Below are 22,879 nucleotides of genomic sequence, written 5' to 3'. Positions count from 1 at the left end.
GGAAGCCACTTTAACTAATCGCTTTGATTAAATTACAGTCGAAGTACTAAATGCAAAGCTTTGCCAAGACGAAAACCCAAGAGGAGCCAATATATTATGTGGAATAGCACTATCTTTGCAATTGCATCTCTGGCACGCAGGGAGATGGGAGAGAAAAGGAAGGGTACTGGTATTTTAGTACTCACAAGACATCCCTCTCTGTTCTTAAATAATTGTATTATACACAGAAAATTAGCCACATCCTATGAATCATTATCATATTAACTAATCAGAAACTTTATACGGTAATTTCCTCCACCCCTAGGCCAATAAAAAAACCCAACAGAGCTAATCAGCTCTGAATACAAGACAAAAAGAGATGGAAATGTTTCTAAAGGAGTGAAGGGTGGGGAAACCATTCTAACTTTCTACTGTGTTGGAGCTTTGATTTTTTTTTTGTTTTTATTAATTAGTATCATGAAACCATAGTCACCAAAACAGTAGATTCCCTGTGGACTTTGTCCCTAATTAAACAATGACAACTTACAAGCTAAAACTGTAATGAATCAACAGTTACCCTCTATCACATATACCACTTAAGAATAAAAGTAACTTAGATATACATTTTGCTGTCTACAATTTCATTCTTCAGTCTTGGTGTAAAAAGTACCAAACCAAGGATATAAATAAAAATCCTTCCTTCCCAAGGAGCTCTACACTGATCAGATGTAAACTGACTCAAAACAAAAAAACCTGCTTGCTCCTAAAAAGTCCAAAGGAAGCATCTTTCTCTTTTCCCAGCAGCATAAAAAGACATCCCAAAGCAAATAAGGAACAAACCACAAGCTAACATATACAGCCATTAAATAAGTGATCTACTGAAGGGAAGAAAGAGAAACATATACTGAGCCCATTCCAGGAAAAAAGGAAAATGTCTTAATAAAAAATTACATAAACCAAACCCAGTAACACACACAAACAATCAGGCAGAGCTTGCCCATGCATGGAAGTGCTCTCATCAACTCTTGCAGATTCCTGTTCCTCCCTCTACAGAACCTTGCTTCTCACTTTACAGTGCCTTGCTCCTGCTCAGCTCAAACTATGACTTCTCAAAGAAAACTCTCCCGAGATGGACAAGACCTTTGTTTTCAAGAATAACACAATTTCTAAGCTCATATTCACATAAAAAGTTCAATTCAACTTCTTTCAAGGACATCAGATCTCTATTTTGTCCATTTTACTGCATGAAAAAAAAAAAAGTAGTACATTCCTTATGTAAAATTAGATACTACTGCACTTTTTTGAGTCATGTTAGCTCTGCAGATAGCAATGACAAGAGTTTATCAGTTTTTAAGAACTCAATAATCTGAGAGACCAGAAAACGTATTTGCAGAGATTTTACATTTTTAAAAAGTCTCCAATTAAAAAAAAAAATTAAAAAAAATCTAAAATGGAACTGAACTTCTAAGTTGGTTTTTTTTTTCTTAAGTACCCCTTCAAAAAGATGTATACCAATGTATCTAACTCTTAAATTACCTAGTCTTCGCGTTAGAGCATTACGCTGAACGTACTAAGTTTGAACGGAGAGCTCCCCGGCACGCCTCATCTGGGAGTGACATTGTCACTGACAGCCTTTCAGTTCACTCTACGTTTATTGGTTGCAGGACCAGTGTGACAGAAACTAGGGTAAAGGGTGACAGTTATTCCCTTCTACAAGTTCTCCAAACTTTTACGATGTGAACAGGTCATGGAGTGGTTAGAACAACAAAACATCATGGCTTCTGGGCAGAAGTGCTCAGTATCACAGGACTAGTGGCTGCAACAACATCTAAGTTAGAAGCAAACTGAGGTCGATTTCCAGGATTGTAAAGTAAAATGATGGAGGGACATTGTCAAACAAGGAAAATGCAAAGATAAAAAGCAAAATCTTGCTTAGTTTCCTAAATCTATGTAAGGATACTGAATTTATTGTACACCAAAAGCAGCAGAATAAGTCATTACCTGGCTGGATATAAAGCCTTCTTGTCCTTGAAAAGTTCACTTGCTTCCAGTTTTTCTTCATATATAAGCTTCTGCTGATCTGTAAACTGGTCTCTGTACTTTTTACACTACAAAACACGATAGATTAAACAAACAAAAAAATTCTCCTTCCAAAACTGATTTGAAGCAGCAGCAACACAGACTAATGTTTGCTTATTGCTCAAGATGCACATTCTTCGTATACTTCTGAAATGACTCAGCTCTATCCTACATGCCACTGTGGCACAGTAACAAACAGCAGAGGTGTTTTTCTCCTCATCCATTCTAGATACTTCTGAATTACACCAAAACCAATATCTAAAACATCTCATTTAAGCATGCTGCATTTGGACATAGGCTTAATCTATCAGATACCAGTCACTGGAAGACTGCTAAAAAGGTTCACAGAAACATATGTATAGTTCCGCGATTGTGGAAGTTTACGTAAGCAGAGAGAAACAACAAAACACAGCTGAGAGGATGAATTTTGCAGGCTCAGAAAGAAAAACTGTTCCTTGACAAGTCACAGAAAACATAGCCCACAAGATCAGTAAAACGTCTCATCAGCACTGAGACAGATTCTCGCTGTTCTCTCCATCCAGAGATCCAAACCAAATTTCAGCTAACCACAGTTCATGAGTAAAAAATTCCACCCGGTACTTCCAATGTTGGTCTAAGAGCTAGTCCCAGTCCTGGCCATGGACACAAGTATTATAAGCTAACAATTAACAGGCAACAGGCATACTGCTTTAGTATTAAGTTAAAAGCTGATGGCAGGAAGCAATGCTCTCTCCGTAGCTCCAGAAAGGAGTAGGCAGGATAGTTATACCCCTTGCAGGCCAAAGACTATGATCAAAAGACATACTTCTTTCAAAGAAATAAAATCATCCCGGCTGGAACAGGAAGAAATACATCCTAAAAATAGGTTCTTCCTGAACACTACTGAAAATCATGCGATGAAGTTCTGTACAGACTGGACCAGAATGTGTCCTACCCTCCACAAATGGAAAATCCTCTTTAATTCCTTGTGAGTTGAATCCAAGAATAGGTAAGGTCTTGCTGGCCAGTTTTTATCTATTGGTGATAAAGAAGGCATCTTATTCTTCATTTCCAGGAAGTATTTTTGCATCTGTGATAAAATTGAAGCAAGATGTTTTATTAATGTTCCCATACCAGAGTTATTGAAATAAGCAAGGAAAAGCAGATGCTCTATGATTAAAAGCACAGTTACCATACTGCAACTCTCAGTTTTAATAAACCTGAATATGGATTTTAAAAGCCAAGTATAGAGAGAAATGCAGATTTAGGTATCACACAAGTGTGGCAAATGCTTAGTTAGAGCCATTCTCACACCTCCAAACCACTATTACTATCCTTTCTTTACCACATCAGAATATTTAAGTTTTCAATTTTCCGTATGCTTAGCGTGGACATTTCCTTAGAAAGACTATCAAGGCCATAATACAGCTGTTACTTTTGCTAGAAAACAAAAATTTAAAACACAGAATATGTACATGTGCTTTGTATGGATATATACATACAAGTCTCTGAAGGGTAAATTCATAAATTTTTCTTCCAGCATTGGCTCTGAAGAATTTCCTGTACTCTCTACGGACCTGAAAAGTTAAACAAATCCTCAAAGTGAATACAAAGAATGAATTTGTTTCCACAGGTACTCTTCTATAAAGCTCTATGACAGAAAATACTAAAAAAGCATACTAACATGCAAAGTGTTCCCTGAAATAGGAACATGAACTGGGTACATTCAAAATATATGAACCAGACCGTGGACCAAGCGGTCAGAAAGTTACCTCAGATGACCTGAGTACAGTCATTTGCAAATTTAACGTAGACTTTTAAATACTCTCCTCTGAAAAGGCAAGATACTCAAGATATTGTTGAATTCACAGCATGAATCCATTTTCATAGGCTTTTGCAAAAAATTGGACTGGAAAAAGTAAGGTATCATCAGTAACGCATATTTTATTGTGTCTGAAGCAACACTGAACTAACTGATATTATACAGTTAACTGATGAACTGTTTCTGATTTTTCCCCTTCAAGATTCCTAATACACAGAGTTTACTATAATAAAAAAGTTAAAAAAGTGATTTTTTTTATTTTTTTTTTTCCCAAGCAGACTTATACATATCTTTTCACACAAGCAGTCTTCGTTCCAAAAGGAAAATAAGTTTTTGGTGTTTGATAAGAGCAGAGAATCAACACAAAGGTTCTTAATGTCAGCAAGCTTGAGATTTGCTTCTAAAATTTATATTAAAAAAAAAAAAATCAAAAAAGTAATCAAGAACCATTTTTGCAGGTGATACTAATTTTTTATATGCACTTGTAAATGCAAGTTTCAGAGTACTTGTTTTGCCCCTGAAATTTCTCTCCGTGCTAATTAGCATAGTACCTAAACTCTCCCCCTCAGAAAACCCAATCTGAGAGAAAGCACAACTGGTCTGCAGTTGTATGGAAGCCCAGGCTCACGTCAAGTTAGCTGAAACATCCCTCAACTTTTTTCAAACTTTGGCACAGCCTGCAACACACCTGTTAAAAGTTTTGAGCAAAAACCAGGGAAAACATCGTGGCTTTGCATAATTTACCCCAGAGCAAATTTACTGGTTTTAGCCAACTCGTTATGTGTTGCTGAGTTCACTGTAACCAGAAAATAAAGGGAAACCCATAGAGGAAAAACCCACATCAACTTACAAGAAAAAGTTTGTTTGGCTTATCCTGGCACACCTTCTGCCCCATACTGAGTGTTGTGCATTTTAAGATAAACCAGCATTTTGAAAGCAAGAATCTGTCACCATTCCAGGATTAAAAAAACCCCACAGATAAATGGACATTCAGCCGCCTTCATTCTATGCAAATATAGCACATAATTTTTTCCTCCTCACTTTGTAAGAAAAATTATTAGCGTTCTTATTCACTGATTTTCTGTAAGGTTTAGTGCTCTATATTAGTGTACATCCTTTATTTATTATTCAGGGATGGAAATTAACACACTCAAAGCCACTCCAACCACAATCATCCCAAATCTCACCACATTCTCATAGACTCTCTTTAATAATGTTGCTTTGTGTTATTCTTTGTGAGCTGCAAGGTGTGCAAATTAATCTGGAACAAGGGGACTAACATACACCCACACATCCTATTGGCGCTGCAGGGAAGCTGCAAAGCAAGCACTGAGAAATGCAAGCTGTTCCAGAAAAGCCTAAATCTGAGAAGTACCACAAATGCTATTAAAATCTACTTATCATACAATCAAAAAAAGAAAAAAAGAAAAAAGAAAGACTCAAGAATTAATGATTTAACCTTGATCACTTTTATCAACTTTAAATCTTCACCTCCATATGCCATGGGTGAAAATACTTTGCCATCAGACAAATGAGGATTGCCTGTGGTAACAGTGATATATTGGAATCACAGACTATGTTCTTATTCAGAAAAAATCTGCGTATTTCAGGTGAGATGGAAGTGCCACTTACACTATTTAAGAAATACATTGAAAAACCACACCACAGACAGGCAGAAACATATTCCTGCTGTAATGTGCCTTAAAGGTTTTGGATTCATCAGTTTTCATTTAAATGCCACTGTTTGATATGAAACAGCCTCCGAGTTCTCAGGAGGGACATATTCTTGGTTTAAAATCATAAAAACAGACCCACTTTGGCAGTAGTACCTAAAGCGTGATTCTGATCTGCAGAACGACTTCTTAAAATGGCTCCTTTGTATTTCCAGCTCTGGTTTCCATGTATGTATTGTAACGGATTTTTTTAATATACATAATATACATTAATTACATATAATTATATGTTTTGTAACTATTTTTCCCCACTTCATCATTGTTAGAACAAGTATGAGAATAAGAAAGCTGGGCTTTACTCTGCATTATCAAGCAAATCGTTCCCTTTTATACTTCTGTAGTCTACAATATGCCCTATTAACAAAAGTGACACCCAGCCAAACAAAACCGATTCAGATTTCTGCACTTCTTCAGGACTGTATCTGTAAAACTGTTTGAAAACTGTGTTACGTAAACCATTTGGGTACAGATCTGAAACATCTCAAGATGCCATTTTCATAGTCTATTTACAGAGCAGAACTACATTTTTCCAGATTACAAATGTGTTTTCTTTTGCCAACCAGTCCTTGAAAGCAAGGGACGGAAAACGAGACTCTTGTACATCTCAGTTTTTCTGGGAATTCGTGGCTGCCACCAGCCATAGGTAACTGCATGCAGTGCCGTGCCCTAAAAAGGCCTGATGGAAGCAAGAGGACATTATCATTAGCTTTACGCCGTGCCCTCGACACTGGGCCCTCGAGGGTCTAACGCGAGCAGCAGAGTCAAACAGCTCCACCCTACTTCCCATTCAAACAAGCAGAGGTCACAATAAGAAAATACATCCTTGTAATCTTTCTGGATAGGATCTTTGCCAACGTAGGTCAGGTTTTTAAGTCAACAGCTGTAATAGAGTCCCTTTAATCTGACATTTGTCTTTCACTTGAAAACTGAAATTCCTGATACGACAAAAACACCTCATGCCTAAATATTGCTGTAAATGAGGCATTTTCAGCTTATGAATTTTTCAGTAAAGTCCATGACAAAATTAAGCAATGTAATTCTGTGTAAAAATCATCCCTACCAGTGAGCCCACATAACCGCTTGTTTATTAACTGTTAGTAAGATAGTAAGATAAAGCCCACGCTTTACTGAGTTCATGTTGACAGATGGGAGTGTTTGAGAAAGTACCTTCAGTCCAAGCCAGTAAGCCCAAATGACTGCAACAGCATGCTTACGCCTAGCCTCCTCCTTCAAGCGTTTCAATTCCCTTCGAGCCTAAAAGGTTTAGATAGTGAACAAAAGAGACAGCCCGATGCAGATAGCACAACGACCAGGAAAAGGCTTCTCCCAAACAGAACAGCCAACTTACAATCAAGGTACAGAAAGATGGAAGAACAGCGTTTAACCTTTAAAACCCAACTTGACAGCGTGAATTGGTATGAAGCAACACAGGAGGTCAAAAAGGCCTCCACTGCTGCTTAAGCGGCACGTACAGATAAGAATTTTGTCAGCCCCGTTTTATTCACTATCAGTGTTTCCACCTTCTCTTCAGTGCACACCTCGCAATCTGTGGTAAGTATCTTGTAACTTGATTCTAATGGAGAACTTTGCCCTCAGTTGCATCATCAAAATGACACGTATAAAAATCAAGACTTACTAAAATCTCACTATCTACTTCTTTCACTGGCAAGCGCCTGGGCTGAACAGAATCAGCTCTGAAACTATGTATGCAATGATGAATTACCGACACTGTATTGAGGGCTTTTATTCTGGAGATTATTTTTTATTTTGATCTTTATGTACTTAAAAAAAAAATTCTCCAGCCTGGTATTATGTCTGTCTTTATGGAATGAAGGGGTAAACCCCCCAAAACCTAGTGCCTTTCTCATGTACAAAGAGATCAGCACCTACCTACATTTCATCAGTCATTCCCGTTTTAGGAAAGCAATTTGCAAAGTATTCTAAACACAAAGGCACGTGTGGGCAACTTAACAGAATCGCACATTTTTGGAGATACCAGTACATTTGTTATTCAGTTATCTGATGATAAAAGTCAAGTAAAACGAAGAGTTCCAGTATTATAGGATCAGCCACAGCAGCTCTAGCCACGTATCTGCAGTTGCCAAGTTATATGTTGTCAGACAGACTTGTGCAACAGCAGTTCCAGCTTGTGCCAATTACACTTTTCTGATGTAGCTAGAATGGTTAATTTCTGTTAGACGTAGGCTCTCAAAGAGTATGTTTTCAGTCATCTGCTTGGAACAAAAGCTCCTACTATACAGCACTGTAAAAACAAGGGCTCCGCAAAGCTAAGTATTTGTCTGTCTTGTGAAAGGGAAGGAAACTGAGTACTTGAGTACCATAGCTTTTTTTTTTTTTTTTGTAAAGCAAGCACTCTCTGATGATAACTTTCAGAAACTTTTGTTTTAAACATTCCCCTGGGAAAAGATAAAACAAGACACCAATGACACGTTTTATCTCTTATCAGATACTGTAATTCCTTTTTTTAATCTTCATTTAGTTTAGATTATTATCTTTAGATATATTTTTTTAATATTTAGATTATTTATATTTAAGGAATAAGGAGGCAGTTTTTAATGAAATTTCTTCCTATGAGTCAATTGATAAAAATAACTGCTAAAACATGTTAAAAATTAACCAAATCTACTATAATATTTAAATGAGGAGCTCTAACACAGTTGACACTACTGCATCTACTTTCTGGACATGTCCTTTTTAATTTTAAAGAGCATCTTAAACCTAGGAAAGTAAATATCACTTCTGCAGTACTGAGCAATTTTTTTGGTGAAAGGAACTCTGGTTAAAAATAAAATAAATTATCAATGTATTGCATTTAAACAAATGTAGAGGAAACAGTGCATCTGTCAAATTACATAGCTACCTAAGTATCAAGCTAGAACTGAAAAGTTCCAAAGTCTCTCTAGTGTGACGGAAATTCTGTACATATTTGTTTGGATTCCCAGGGCTGCCATTTCAGTAGAAATCTAATAGATTTATATCAGAATAGCAAAGGTCAAACTCAGCATTATACTCCAGATGCAATTTGAGCACACTTCTCCCATCTAGTTGGCAAGGTGTTCTGACAACACCCACCCCACCCCCACCCCCACCCCAAATAATAACTGGAAAATGTTTTAAACTTAATATATTTACTGAATATGGTTTTCAACTAAATTACAAATTTATTAATTGAAACCAGTACATTTTTGGCCTCTAGCAAACAGCATTTCAAATGTTCACATAACCCACAATTGCAGGCTGGGGATTAGCAAGAATCTTTCAGTGGGACTTTGCTTCTGAAAACAAACAGCTGATGCTGGAATTCCTGGGATTTTTCTAGGGCTGTAAGTTTAAAATTGCAAACTAACATGATTTTCTGCTAAAAGATCAGGTCATAAAACCGTGCTTTACTTGTACTTACTGAAATTTTCTTACTGGTTCAAATCACAACCAGAAAATCAATTAAAACTAGAATTTAGTAAAACCTAATAGCATTGGTTTGAACTTGTAAATAAAGACTGTCCAGGGTGCAGAATATACAGCCTGGTGAAAATCTCAATTGGATCACTAATAGTGTCACTGAAAGCACTTGTTAGGAGGGAAAAAACCCCAAACAAAACACACACCAGAAAACCCCAACCTTATCTCCCCCTGCAAACCATGCTTTGCATTTTTAGATGCAGTTAAATGCATTGCCTAATTTGAGAATACTGTCTCTAGTCATCTTTAATCTAGTCTAATGGCTTGTTAGTGCAAATCACTACTTGGTTGCCATGCAAAGAACTTCCTACTCTACAAAAAACTGACATACAGAATGTTGTCAGATTTATTAAGTGTGGCATGAATGGAAATGGAAGGAATCAATGATCATGCTCTATTATTTTAGAGTCAATTGTATTAGTTATTAATTTGCACTATTTACTACTGATTAAACGTTGATATTGTTGGGTAATGAAGGGGAGCATGTGATATGTGCATGAAGTACCTTATATCCAAGCCAGTAAGCCCAAATAACAGCAATAGCATGTTTATTTCTAGCCTCCTCCTTCAGTCGTCTCAGTTCCCTTCGCGCCTGTGATGCATTTGAAAATGGGATATAGAAAAGCTTAGGAAAGAAAAGGTTACTGCAAGTTCCCAATGGTGCAAGAAAGAAAGAAAGAAACCAGTCACTACAAACAGCAAATATTAAAGCGTGCCCCAGCTTCCCAGACTGCACCAGCTAAAACATGTTAGCAGCAAAGAGAAGAAAAACCACCAAAAAACCAGCAGTTTAAGGCACTGAAAATATTCCCAGATAACTTTATTCTGAAGGGCCTTCTTCATTCTATGTAGAGACAATTAAGTGGACAATTTGTTGCCATTTTCTTACCTGGGTACCGTGCCAGTAAGCGGCAATTATTGTGGCAGCCTCATTACAACGCTTCTGATGCTTAAGTTCCCGAAGAAGTTTCCGAGCCTGTGAACAATTGAAAACAGTATTTTATTTTAAAAAATAACCAGAATTTCTTAATGATTTTAAACTAAGGCATTGCAACCTGTAAATCCAGGCAAAACGAAAAAACAATGTCTCCAAATCCCCAAGCAAATAAATTCATAAATGCTACGCAGGCTAACATTCGATGATCTAGGGAAGATTCTGTGCACAAGGGAGAGCTTGGGACTGGCAGTTCAGGGGATCTTAGTTCAACATTCATTTTTCTCCCAGATTTGCTGCTTCACCTGAGGTTATGTATATGTCTGTGTGTACAATGGCAACAATACTTTTCCTCCACACAGTATGTGTCTTATCCATTTAGACTGCAATAAAGACTAAATCACAAGTAAATTGCCAGGCTTTAGATCACACTAAAGGCTGCTGTCATACCAGGCTTTTATCCGTGGCAGTGCTACCACAAAAGAGCGTGTTCTCCAATGACAAACAGAAAACCATAACTCAAGGCGAGATGATGCTTTTACCCATTTTCTTCAAATAATCCTCATGGGAAAAAACAGTACATCAATAATTAGACCGAAAGAATATTTTTAACTCATTTAAACAAAATAATAAGGACAAAGTAAAAAAATCAGCTTATTGCTGGCAAACTTTAAAACCTTCTGGGCAGGAGAGGGCTGCTAACACCTATAGCTAGCAACTACAGCCCCTTCCTTCACTGTCTGGCAGGAAGGGAACTGACTCCAGAATTAAAGGCAGTTCTCTCTTCCCTAAACAGAGGAGAAAGGCACATTTAGTGGGGTGAAGAAAGGTTAATAAGAAAACGAGGAGCCCAGGGACATTTTTTCTGAAGCTAGACAGCAGTAGTTGCTTTAAGCGCTGTGGATGCTTTCATTGAGCCATTAACCTAATTTTTACCTCTTATTACAGAGTCACCCCTGAAGTCTCTACTATGGCTGCAGGATTATCCCTTCACAAAGTACAAACCTCTCAGAAGAAACAAAGTTGTAGCAAACTGAGGCAGAGGACAAGCAAACAGTGATAACGTACTTGCTCAACACAAGTTGAGTACAGTATACTTCCACCCCTCTGCTTAGCGCACGGAGGAGAATTGAAGATTTAACCCAAGTAACATACTGCCCAGGTGACCCAAACTTTATTTTAAGCCTGCTTTCAATTTTGTTCATTCTTTGAGAATCCTGTTAACTGTAAAATAACTGCCAATCACAACTTACTTCTTTCAAATCAGTCCAACGTTACAGTTTTCTTAAGCCCAGTGACAGAGTCCTGGACCATCCTGCTCTGGAGCTGCCAGGCTGCCCAGGTAGCACGTACCTAGGTCTGCTCTGAACACCACACTCATTCATACTCCAGCCCACATAAAGAGGGCACCTCTCTCCAAATTCTCTGGCAGAAGACGGCCCAAGGATAACCCAGTAGTTTAGTGTGGTCCCAGCCCTCCACTTGCACCATTTGCAGGGATTTATAGCCCAGGCTGCACGCAGATATCCCAAACTCACCTCTTCCACGGCAAATATGAGCATTTAACAACACCCACAGGACAGCCACAGCTCATGGACAGAAGGCATGAAAATTGGGAGGCTCAGTGCCCTTGGAGTGTATTTTCTGACCTGCTCCTTACCTCACGATGCACACATAGCTGCAGTGACGGCAAACTCACCTTCCACCCTCTGATGTAAGACTGTACTATAATAGCCGAACTCTTTATCTTCTGATACTTTTTTTGTTGCTGTATTGGAAATAAACGTGATGCTTAGAACAAAATATTGCAACTGTAAAGTATTGTATAATAAAATTTTCATTACTAACATTTGAAAATATGATTAAGGATACAAGCACTAAATGTAAAAAGTGAACAATTTTTGACCAAGCACATGAGAGTGTAGATTCTGTGTTCAACTCAAGGGGTAATAAACCACATCAACAATGCTGCATGGACAATGTCACCCTCTGTTTACAGAAACACTAAGTTCATGGTCAGCAGACAAAAGTGGCACGGATTAAATACTAACAGTAACAGCTTTATTTGTCTTTCCCACCAACAGAGTAGCATACAAACCATCACAAATGCTCAGGTTTGTTGGCTGAGCTTTTTACCATCTTTTCATAATACTTGCACTGTTTCTATTACCCACAGTCCCTTTCTAATACCAAATGCTGATGATAACTTAGGAACAGGAAAACAGAAAACCCATGGATTCCTGAATGACATGCTGGAATATTATCCAAGTATGCCAGTTTGAACAATAAATTTCCTGGACAGCAGAGCATTTTCCTTCTAAAAAGCTCAGTTCTCCAGTAGACCAGTGGTTACTATAATACTAAGTGAACAACAGTTGACAGACTTTGCGACAAGGCTTTTAGACTTCACACTCAGCCGACTCAGTTGCAGCGAACATCTCTGCGAGCAAGCCAGAGGGAATGCCCTCTAGGCCACATTCATGCCATGACTGACATCCGTCATGCCTTGCAAGGGAACAGACAGGCAAATGTCTGCCAGATCCTTTAGCCACGCCTCCAGCACAAAAAGTTGTCAAAAAGCTTGGTTCATGCAAGGGATTCCTTATGAAGCCTTCCAAATCACGCTGCATAACAGGCATTTTGGGTTGGGAGAATGGTGCCCTCCATCTACAGGAAGAGGCTGAGGAAATCTCTGCCGTCACCCGTAAGTAATTCTGAGGGTCTTGCTATGACTTCATCCTGCATTCAAAGACAACTGCTACCATGTTTCACCAATAAAGGTATACAGTTAAGAAATCAATGATGTGAACTTGGTCACGTATTTGTTTTCATTTCTTTACATTAAAAGTTGTGCCAATCTAGCTGTGGTAACTCCATTTTTATTTCACTAAGATTGTATGAGATCATGATGAAGCTGTATGGGCACAATGCAATTCTGTAATGATGCTGTTTGTAGAAATGGTGCATTCAATCACAGAAGTTCAGCGAGAGGGTTTTTTACAGTAAAAGAGCACTTATTCATACTTTTTCCAAATGATCTATACTTCTCTCTAATTATCCATGATAACTGAACCAAACACTAATGGCTTTCAAGATGATAAGCAGAAGTGCTTGTCAACTGAAAAACAGTGATTGTCAATTCTGCAACTTGCACTTTAAGATGATGCTTTCTTTCTGTATGATATATTTTACCAAGCTTTCCGATAGGCACACAATAACAAAATGCAGCTCAGATGTTTAAGAATTGTTTTAAAACTCAAAAACAATAAATTTTTTTTATAACTCAATGTTATTTACTAAGTGATGAAAAGACATGAGAGTCATATTACAGTACTGTTCCGTTCATGATACAGAATACCCAATCTACAGATCTGAAACTGTTTTAGAACTGTATCAACAACAATACTGAACTACGACTCCTATGAGCTATAATTAAAATAGATCCCTGGGATCCTCCCAAGCAGCATTCTTGAGCCTCAAATACAAAGGTTCCAAATAAGGCAAACATACAAAAAGCCTTAGGAATGACTGAATTCCACATGTATATTACTGAACATTTTTTACACATTAACCATATGTTTTGAAAGCTCTGTAAGGGCCAGACAGCACAGCATTTTAGCTGAATGAAAAAGACTCTTCCCAGGTGGGCCACAAAATCCTAAAGGACTCTGGTGAGCTTTTTAATTATTTAAGCACAAGCACAATGTAAACATTTAATAGTGGTCTACAGAAAACTAAATTTTCTTTATTCACATTATTGGTACTTAAACACTAAGATAAAATCGAGTTTTTTCAATATTTCTCCACACATATCAAGGAAAAATATCATATGACGTTTCTATCAAATATCATATCAAGGTTATAGGAAAATATGTATTAAACAATGAAAAGAACCCCCCATTTAGTAGAGGATAGTATCTTACTGCATATCTCCTGTACCAGGAAGCAATCACGATCTGGCTTTTTTTCATTAACAAGAAGCGTGTGCGGCACTTCCAGCCTCTATAAATCTTCTCAATGAGAGTAGCCAAGTCCTCCAACCGCTGCTTTCTCAGATCTTCTAGTTTGAAGAGCTGGGGGTGTGAAGTTTTTTAGGGTTTTATTTGACATTGGAAGAAAAACAGCAGGGGAGAAGAGACCAGAAAAAACCCCTATAAGCACAGCTATTGTAAGAGGAATCTCTCCGTTATTCAAGTCCCCCTTCAGACACCTTTTGGTTTATTCACCTCCAGAGCTATAGGCAGATACATCAACAAGGTTTGCGGCAGACACGCTGTCACAAGTCAGCGCACAGAAGTTACATTAAATTTTAGGCTGACAGCTATTGTGTAGAGTCTTGATTCACACCAATTTTTACAGGTCTAACACTAAAAAGTGCCTTTTTAAATGCTATATTACACAGCAATATATCAAAGCACTGTATCTAGAAAAATCTGTAGTAACCACCTAGTGAATTATGCAGTTCATAACAGGCTATCCTCATGAAAGATGGCTTGATTTTGCAGAAGACATTTCTCACTTACCGTTCTTGGGTTGCGGATGAATATCTTTGATCTACCAAATGAAAATTCTTCTTCAGGGATTTCCAATTCATTAAACAGTACCTCTACTCCAGCCCTAATAAGAAGTGAACGAGTTTAACAAACAGGACCCGCAGCTCTAAAACTTCTTAGTTTACATATTCACAGATTAATTTATGGAAAGTATATGAAAGCATATTTTAAATTCTTAAATAGCACTTGACATAAAAAGATTGAAAACCTAACTCATTTACTCAATGGTTATTTAGCTAAAGGCAAGAATAATCACTGTAAAGATTAAGAATAATTTGATCAAAAAAGAGCAATTCTACTTAACAGCATCAGCAATGGCCTATTTTTTCCTCTTACATCTATAATGATTTTACTTAAAACAAACAAAAAAAAAGAAACTAAAAAGGGCTCTCACACTAACATCAAAATGTGGAACAAAGACTGATGAGTCTGACAAATGCTAATGTTCCACATTCTCCCAACTGCATTTTATAAATGTCAACAAAGAAGAAAAGACAGCAATTGCACAGATCTTTGTGATGATTGTAACAATGCTACCATTATCAATACTGCACTTCTACCATTATCTTGATAACCTAAAGATTTAAATTGTAGCTAAAGGTATTAATCTATTATGAAAGAAATTTAAATCATGCTATTGGTGGCCACGTGTAATAAGAATTAAGAGAAGCTCATTCGCCTACCCAAGACACTATCTTTAAAAATACATGTGAATCCTATGCAATTTAAAATTATACATTTAATCCAATTGATTTGCAAGAGGTATTATCTCATAGTTGTTCACCAATCATTATGTAAAATTATTCCTGAAAGGACAGAGGAAGATCACGTGACTGTCTTCAAAGAATTGGGTGTTCGTACACTTTGAAAGTTGGTTATTAAACATAAGCATCCTCCTGATCATTCCAGACCTCTTACTCATTTTTATTCCACTCCAGTATTTCTCTCTCTCTCTCCCCCCCCCCCCCCCCCCCGCTTCTTTCAGGCCCAAATCAGTAAAGGCTACAATATATTCTAGAAACTATGTGCTCTCCTTGCTCACATGCAAATCTTTTCCATTAAGTAGACAAGTTCATCACTAAAGTAATCTCCTTTGCCAAGGAACTGTAATTTTTAGCCTACTGAAAAGTATAGGTTTCCCAGTGAATGAACTCATCCAAAATCTGGAATGAGATGCTAAGGAGCAACATACAGGTAAAACACTTGAGCCACACTGCCCTACTTTTTAATTTACTTCTAAAATACGTGAAAGTTCATTTTAAAAAAACCCCCAAACTTAAAAAAATCAGAACATGTGGAAGATAATAATTTCAATCATTGGAACAGGACAGGTTAGGATACTGATGTTTTCCTACCTGGCTGGCCCTCTCCAGTGGGGCCATGTCTGCTTACACAACATTTTGTACCTTTCCAGGCAAGGCTCGTATGCCTGCCTGAATGCGTAACCTGCCCTTCTGACCCGGACGTTCTCGAGAAGACCGAGGTAGCGGATCTGGTGGCACACCAGGGCATCATTGAAAATGTGTGCAGCCTTTTTGTCATTTGGTTTGATGCATCTGGAAAGGGAAGAGAACAGGGACACTTGTTTGCAGCCCTGTACATGTCAACAACTATTATTGTGAGTTTGAACCATAGATTTCAATAGTTTATCCTTGGATATAAAGATTTTTTTTTTTTTTTTTTAACTTCACCAAACTTAAATTCATCAAAGCTTTGCCACAGGGTAATTTACCTGATATAGTTTGGATTTTTTGTCTGAAGATTTTTCATCAGGGTAGCAACTGAAGCCTTGAACTGTGAACCTGCTGTTGGTGGTCTCTTTAGATTGATCTTAGCGGGGTTACCTTCTGGGAACAGCGCTTTGATAAGAGAGTGATTGGCCTTCCACATGGCCTGGGAGAGGTCACGGTACAGAAGATCATTATTTTTGTCAACAAATCCTTCCACCTGGTACATAACCTGAACAATACAGAAGAGACTCATCAGAGCATGTTTTGAACTATAACATAGGCCAGTTCAAAATTGACCCAAGAAATTGATTTCTCCTTCTTTCTCACTATCCAAAACAAACAAAAGACATTTCAGCTCTCGTTTTAAATTTGACATTTGGAAGACTTTTTGTTGGATAAAATTTCTGCGAACACGCTACCTGAGAAACATGCATTTTCTCACACTGCTAACAGTTCCTTGTGCTGATCAATTCTGGTTTCTAAAATGAAAAAGCCTGTTCTTCTGTGATAACTCTGATACACCACCACTTGCCAATACTCCGAAACAATCTTTTTTTGGCTGACAAAAAGTTTTCTCCCTCTCTTTTGAATGACAACAGCAAAAATACCCTTTCCCTTCAAAGTACTAATGCTTATGTTATTTGCCTAACCAAAACAAGATATGAAATATCACCTCTTGATAGTGCAGCAGCAAGCAGCTATCTGTGCAGTCCTCAGGGGACTGTTATTTTAAAGGACTTTTACCAGGAAAACAGTCCAACAACAAGCATGAATGCAAAGCTCTGACCTGCAGCTGGAGACCCAGGAGGCATCCAAGGGGACTTCATCATGTAGATATCGGATTGCTACTGGCTTTTTTAATTTTTAAGGGTAGGGAATTTAGTTTGATTAATTGTGACAAGTCATCTGGCTGGTAATACAGATTCTTCAGCTTCACAATTTCTCAGTTCTGTGTAGGTATGTACTATGTACACAGAATATTGAATAAAACTAATACTGACATAGCCATATTTTACACAACAGCAAGCAACTGGGAACTCAGGCAGCATTTTTCTTTGGAGTGCATGTTTCTGTTTCTGACAGGTGTGGTAAATGCCACCGCTGAAAAAACTGTTCATATGAACTTGCTTGTATTTCATAAAAGGAGAATCAAACTTTTGTTGTCCAGTGACTAGATCACAACGTTCTCAGCTGAGGATGGAAAAACAACGTTTGTCCCAAAATAGGAAGAATTCACTGATTGCTCTGCTGGGTAAATGAATGCCAGTAACAATTGAAGACCCTCACTGTCTGCTAAGACACAACCTGTTTGCAGTTTCTCAAAGTACCGGGGGTATTTTCAACTCGCTTTGACTTTCAACAACCAAAGAAATATCCAAGAATTAATCCCTAACTGATTATATCCAATTACAAAATCTTCTTGGCAAAAACATAACAAAGTTAACAAATGGCTGCCTCAAAGACTGAAGGTATGACATTTCCAGGACTATTTTGAATAAGCAAATTATTGAGCTATTCAAAATTGTAAGACTGAGAAAATGCTAAAAACTAGGTAAGTATTACACAGCCCTAGGAAAATGAAACACTTTCCAGATATTTTCTCCTCTGTGAAATTAAACAGTTCAGCAGCTTCAAACAAGAGGTATAGCTTTAACTCCTACATTTACTTTTGATTTTTTTTAAAAATTGTCTTCTTTTTACAAAATGAATTATTTTGATTTTCATTAATAAAGTCATACTGAATTACACATCAAAAACTATCAGACTTGTATCTATTCATACTGCTTATGTTCTAAAAAGCAAATCATTTGCAAGTCCTCTGTATAGCTTTCTCTTCCATCTGTTTAAACACACAGACTGTCAAAATAAACTCAGTGCCTTCAAATGTACAAAACCTCCACTTCCTCATCAACATGACTAAGGACTTCAGCTAGTTCAGTTGCAAAGAACATGTTTTCCAAAATATCCTGCCTTCAGATATGTGTGAATTTTTGTCATTCTAAACAACGTTGTATTTCCAGAGACCTAGCAGCACAAGCAGTTCACCACCAAAGCACGTGGGACATCCTTCTCCTCTGAGGAAAGGAGAGCTGCCCTTGATTTCAGCTAGAGCAGCATGATCTCTGAAAACCTTCCAGCCCAAATCACAAATCTTAGGCTTAAGATGAAAAAGATTAACACAGGACTGGATTCTTTGATTAACTGTTAACTCAAGCAATTCCTCTCCATTACTGTAACATCATTTAATGGACGAAGGAGCCTCGCCACGTAACTCCCTTGCTTCACCAGGTACCTTGCCAGCGTAATGTTGAATCCTGAAGCAGCTGTGAGGCAAGGAGGTGTCGTTGAGGAACCGGGAGCACTTGCTCATCCTGCTCTCAAAGTGCTGGTGAGTAGCACAGACTTGGTTCAGTTTTTCTAAAAAGGTGTCATCGGTAACAGTTCCTGGTCTCAGGCATTCTTCGTCTAGCATGGCCAGGATTCCAGTTTGGTTCTGAAGTTTCAAGACAAGGGCTTTAGTGTTTGTTTCTATCACACTTCCATCTAGGCATAAAAAGGAGACTGCTCTCTCTTGTTCGACTTCTGCTACCCAGAAACCATTCTTCTAGCCATCTCAAAGCTTGGCTCTTTTCATCATCCCCCCTTCCAACAGACTTTTAGTATCCACGTTTTTGAAAGACTGCTTCTGAGATCTGAATCTTGAACTTCATGTTGGAATTTCATGTCATTTACTCATACTGTAGAAACTCCAACTTAACTGAAAGTACCCAGTTTATGGGTAAAACCAGCACATATTTTATGCTAATGGTAAAAACTGGGTTTTTCCAGTTGTTAAGGGATTTTATCTTTCTTGCTGTGCTAAGTCCATAGGAAGTCCTGTTAACAGATACAAGTACTTTCTGTACCTAAAGTACTCAGCAACAAGTCGTTGAGTTTCCTAGTTTCCATATAAAAAGAAATGTTATTTACAATGCAGCATGCGATATCTGCTATAGAACACAGCACTAAGTGTAAACATTTAAGAGTTGTTTGGTTTGTTGGTTTTTGGTTGAGTTTTTTGGTTGTTCCTCCCCCCCCCCCCCCCCCAATAGGTGCTGCTGAACATTTCTAACAAAGTAACATATAGTCTCATAAAAAAAAAATAAATTTTAGTAAAGTAAACTTTTACCATACAGAATGAGATGACTAATACAATGAGTGGCTTGTTTTATAAAATCAAAGTGCATGAAGATGCGTACGAACTTAACGGCTAAATTCAATCCATGCACTAAAAAAATGATTCAGAGAGATTGTTGGATATAACTTACATTTTCTATTAGGTCACAAATTATAGCATTGTTGAAATACTCAATATGAGTCCATTCAATCCCCTGTAAGAAAAAATAAATAAATGTATAAACAGGAAAATAATGGAGGGAGCTTTTCCTCTAGGCAATTTAAACTATATTCCAGTTAACTAAGATAGTACTTTCAAATTTAATTCTATATGCTTACCAATATTTTATTTACCAAGAAAGAAATGCAATCACCTACTACTAACATTATCTGTGCAAAATGACTGTCCTTGAGCGGCTGCCAAACTCGTTCTCCATTCCTTTCCCCCACCCGTGTCAGCTTCCCATGCACTCCCCTGGCCCCCTGCCAGGCTCCTCCCGCCACCCACCCGCCCCAGCACCGCTCTGCCCACGCTCCCACTGGTTATAAGGAAATAAGCCCATTTCACTGCAAGCATCCGAGATCAAAATTTCTAAGCTCTTAGTTGTTGGGGTTTTTTAAATGAGAGGAAGAAAGAGGGCTAAATTTAGATGAGACCATCTGAAAAATCCAGAGTCTGGCTGTTGTTCAGATATTCCTAATATCCTAATTTTTTTCAAAATTTCCAGGATGAGATGCATCAGGAGGTAACACTGGTAGGGCAAAGGACAGGAAAAAGACAATATTCATTTTATTCTTAATTTGCTTTCTGTGGTGCTTCCTACAGTTTAGTTTTTTTCAGAGCATTTGAAATATCATTCAAGAACCAAACTGCAGTAATGAAGAGTTTCACCACTGAATGCAAAAAGACATGCCCAAACTTCATATTATCCTCAGGATTGTAAGACAGGAACTTTACTTAGTTTTTTAAAACGTTTATACAGCAAAATGGTATTAACCAATTTGAGTAGACAGTGTATGCCAGTTTCTACAGCTGTGAGCTGGTGTTTCGTCTGAGCTCTGTGTATCATGGGGAGTACTGCTAAAACCTATTAAAGCTTTAACTTGATGTTCACTCACAGAATAACATCAAACACCAGAGTGTGGGCTCCAAAGCACATCTTAAATTTACCCATAGAGCTCACACAGCTCCCTTCAATACTTAACTGAAAGCAAACTAGAACCAAAAATCTATTTGCAGTTTCTTTCATCTTGCACACTATGGTTTTACCCACCCAATTCCTTTTTGCAACAGGATAAGCTGCAGCCGCCGCTGGGGTGTATCCCAGACACTACTGTGTAATCCAAAACACAGGCTGTAGGGTAATGGCACTAATACTAGAAAGTGGTATTAGTCTTCTAATAAATGAATTAGCCCTTGCTCAGAACTGCCAGTCAGTCATTGTTGCTAATGAATGAGAGCTGGCTCTGGTTTTTACCTGAAGAGCTCATAATGTGAAACAAAACCAAACCCAACTTTTTTTGCTTCATGTAACTACGACGCAGTCCCACACAAACGCGCTCCATGCCAGGCCTGTGGTCAAACAGTGGCCTGAGAAGAGATTCCAGCATGCGTGCCTGTGTATCTTTACAGGGACAACAGGAAGAGGAGAGGATAACGAAAGATCCATTCAAGTGTTACCTCTCGGATGTATTCCTCCTGCTCTTCTTTGAGGGTGAGTTCAATGAAGATCTGCTGCAACTTCTCATTACAGTAGTTGATAATGAATTGCTCAAAGCTGTTGTCCTGCCAGATAAAACATGTTTGCACTTGCTGTTGTGTAAACACCCTGGAACTCAGCTGGAGTAAGTTACTGCAGTAGCTGCAAGTCAACAAGCTGCTTTATTAACTACTTCTTCCAGTTTTGTGATGCGGTGGTTGGAGTAATATTTTATTGAGACTAGTTTGGAAATTTTAGACCAAATGCTCCCCTGAGGCTTTCTCCTCTGGGGGGGGGGGGGGGGGGGGGGGGACAAAAACTCTGTAGGTTGTATTCATGATGCCTCTGTATCGATTGCTTGGGACAAGTCATAAGGGCGCCTGTGGTGTCAGGGAATAAACAACAAAAGTTTTGCCTGCACTCATCTGTCCCCATATGTAAAATGTAGTCTCCTGTAGGTTCTGATAAATGAAATTATGACAGTAGCATTACCTCTTCTCCACTCAGTAGCCAACAAAGTATCCTATTTCACTACAGATCGAGGCCCAAGCTGCTGTTCAGCTTACAGCTGAGCCTGGGTTAAGAGATTATTGGCTCCAGAGGTCAATCCACCTCCTCCCTGCCAACAAACTGTTCATGTAATTGCCCCCTGAAATGATGGGAATGAAAAGAAATTTATCAACCAAAAATCCTCTAAAAGGCTAATTCATATAAAACTGGGTTAGGGAGCAAGCATGCGTGTGACCCTTTGCAGAAGGGACCGGGGAGCGGAGCAGACCCCAGAAGGGAAGGAGGGGTGGGCGGCAGGACGGCTGGTCAGTGACTGCAGCCACAGCAGCCCACTCCATCACAGCTGCAGGAGCAGGGCTGTGGCATTACAGCAGCACGCTTCCAGAGGGACACGGGTCAGCATCAGAAATGATGGCCGCAGCAAGCCCCGAAATACCACAGGTAAAGCCCTCGCACACTCGAGTCGACTGAAGTTTTACTGCTACCATCGCCAGGGCCAGGATTGCAGCGTAAAAGCTCTGGTTCAGCACTTCATCTCCATTATCTTAAATGAGTGCAGTTTGGAGGCCAGGTGCCCATTCTGAGGACTGGTTTAAAATGCCCCTTTCAAAGAAAAAGGGAAGAGCAGCTTCACTGTCTTTTTCCAGTGCTTGAAAGAGTCATTAATATTGTAAGAATTCCTTACATGTATCTGCAGAAACAACTGCAATCAAAAGGAATTTTGGATATCTGCTGCTGGTCTTCTCTTCTCGGCTTTGGGGTTCCCCCCCTAGCCCCGCACCTTTTTTTCCTCTCCTTTCTTAGTTACTAGTCATCGAGAACACTTTGGTTATTTAGGAAGACTGAAAATTTGCAGAATAAACCACTATGCCTTTTCACACTATCAAATAAGTCTGCTATACAATACCTGTGAAGCTCAAGTTATGGTGATAGAATTTTTATGACTAAGGGCAACTGCAATCATTTAAATGTTTAAATTAAGGATCTGGTTGCTAAATGAGATTAAGAACACACAAGCAGATTAGAAAATACTAAGGTAGCACAGATTACTTCTATCATTTTAGTTTTAGGTAAAGCAAAATCATAGCTGATCACCAAACTTTCTCAGCCACATTAATCTCTGCCCCTCACACCAACCGCAATTATCAATCAGAGACTGCAAAACTTGCATAGCTCTAGATGAGAAAGTTAAAATTTGGCATGCATCAAAATCAGCACTGCAAA

At 38.4% G+C, this 22,879-nt stretch overlaps 1 protein-coding gene across 5 annotated transcripts in view; it reads right to left on the bottom strand.

Moving 5' to 3' along the window:
• The window catches only part of MYO1B (myosin IB), a 124,390-nt gene that overhangs the window by 9,696 nt on the left and 91,815 nt on the right, over window positions 1–22,879 (bottom strand). For 2 of the 5 annotated variants that reach the window (XM_049801254.1, XM_049801243.1), the window contains exons 14-27: window positions 21,127–21,231; window positions 19,598–19,660; window positions 18,583–18,783; window positions 16,292–16,518; window positions 15,915–16,115; window positions 14,530–14,623; window positions 13,930–14,079; window positions 11,706–11,774; window positions 9,962–10,048; window positions 9,578–9,664; window positions 6,760–6,846; window positions 3,540–3,614; window positions 2,993–3,127; window positions 1,981–2,087 (exon numbers count right to left, since the gene is read on the bottom strand). In XM_049801254.1, the coding sequence (XP_049657211.1) occupies window positions 1,981–2,087; window positions 2,993–3,127; window positions 3,540–3,614; window positions 6,760–6,846; window positions 9,578–9,664; window positions 9,962–10,048; window positions 11,706–11,774; window positions 13,930–14,079; window positions 14,530–14,623; window positions 15,915–16,115; window positions 16,292–16,518; window positions 18,583–18,783; window positions 19,598–19,660; window positions 21,127–21,231 (1,688 nt within the window). The remainder of the gene's footprint in view (window positions 1–1,980; window positions 2,088–2,992; window positions 3,128–3,539; window positions 3,615–6,759; window positions 6,847–9,577; window positions 9,665–9,961; window positions 10,049–11,705; window positions 11,775–13,929; window positions 14,080–14,529; window positions 14,624–15,914; window positions 16,116–16,291; window positions 16,519–18,582; window positions 18,784–19,597; window positions 19,661–21,126; window positions 21,232–22,879) is intronic. The other 3 variants (XM_049801274.1, XM_049801265.1, XM_049801284.1) reach the window with 3 other exon arrangements.

The sequence above is a fragment of the Accipiter gentilis genome, chromosome 1 (assembly GCF_929443795.1).
Source record: "Accipiter gentilis chromosome 1, bAccGen1.1, whole genome shotgun sequence".
In the NCBI taxonomy this organism is placed as follows: Eukaryota; Metazoa; Chordata; class Aves; order Accipitriformes; family Accipitridae; genus Astur; species Astur gentilis.
The sequence above is the reverse complement of the archived record's forward strand: the minus strand, read 5'-3'. Positions and strand labels throughout refer to the sequence as shown.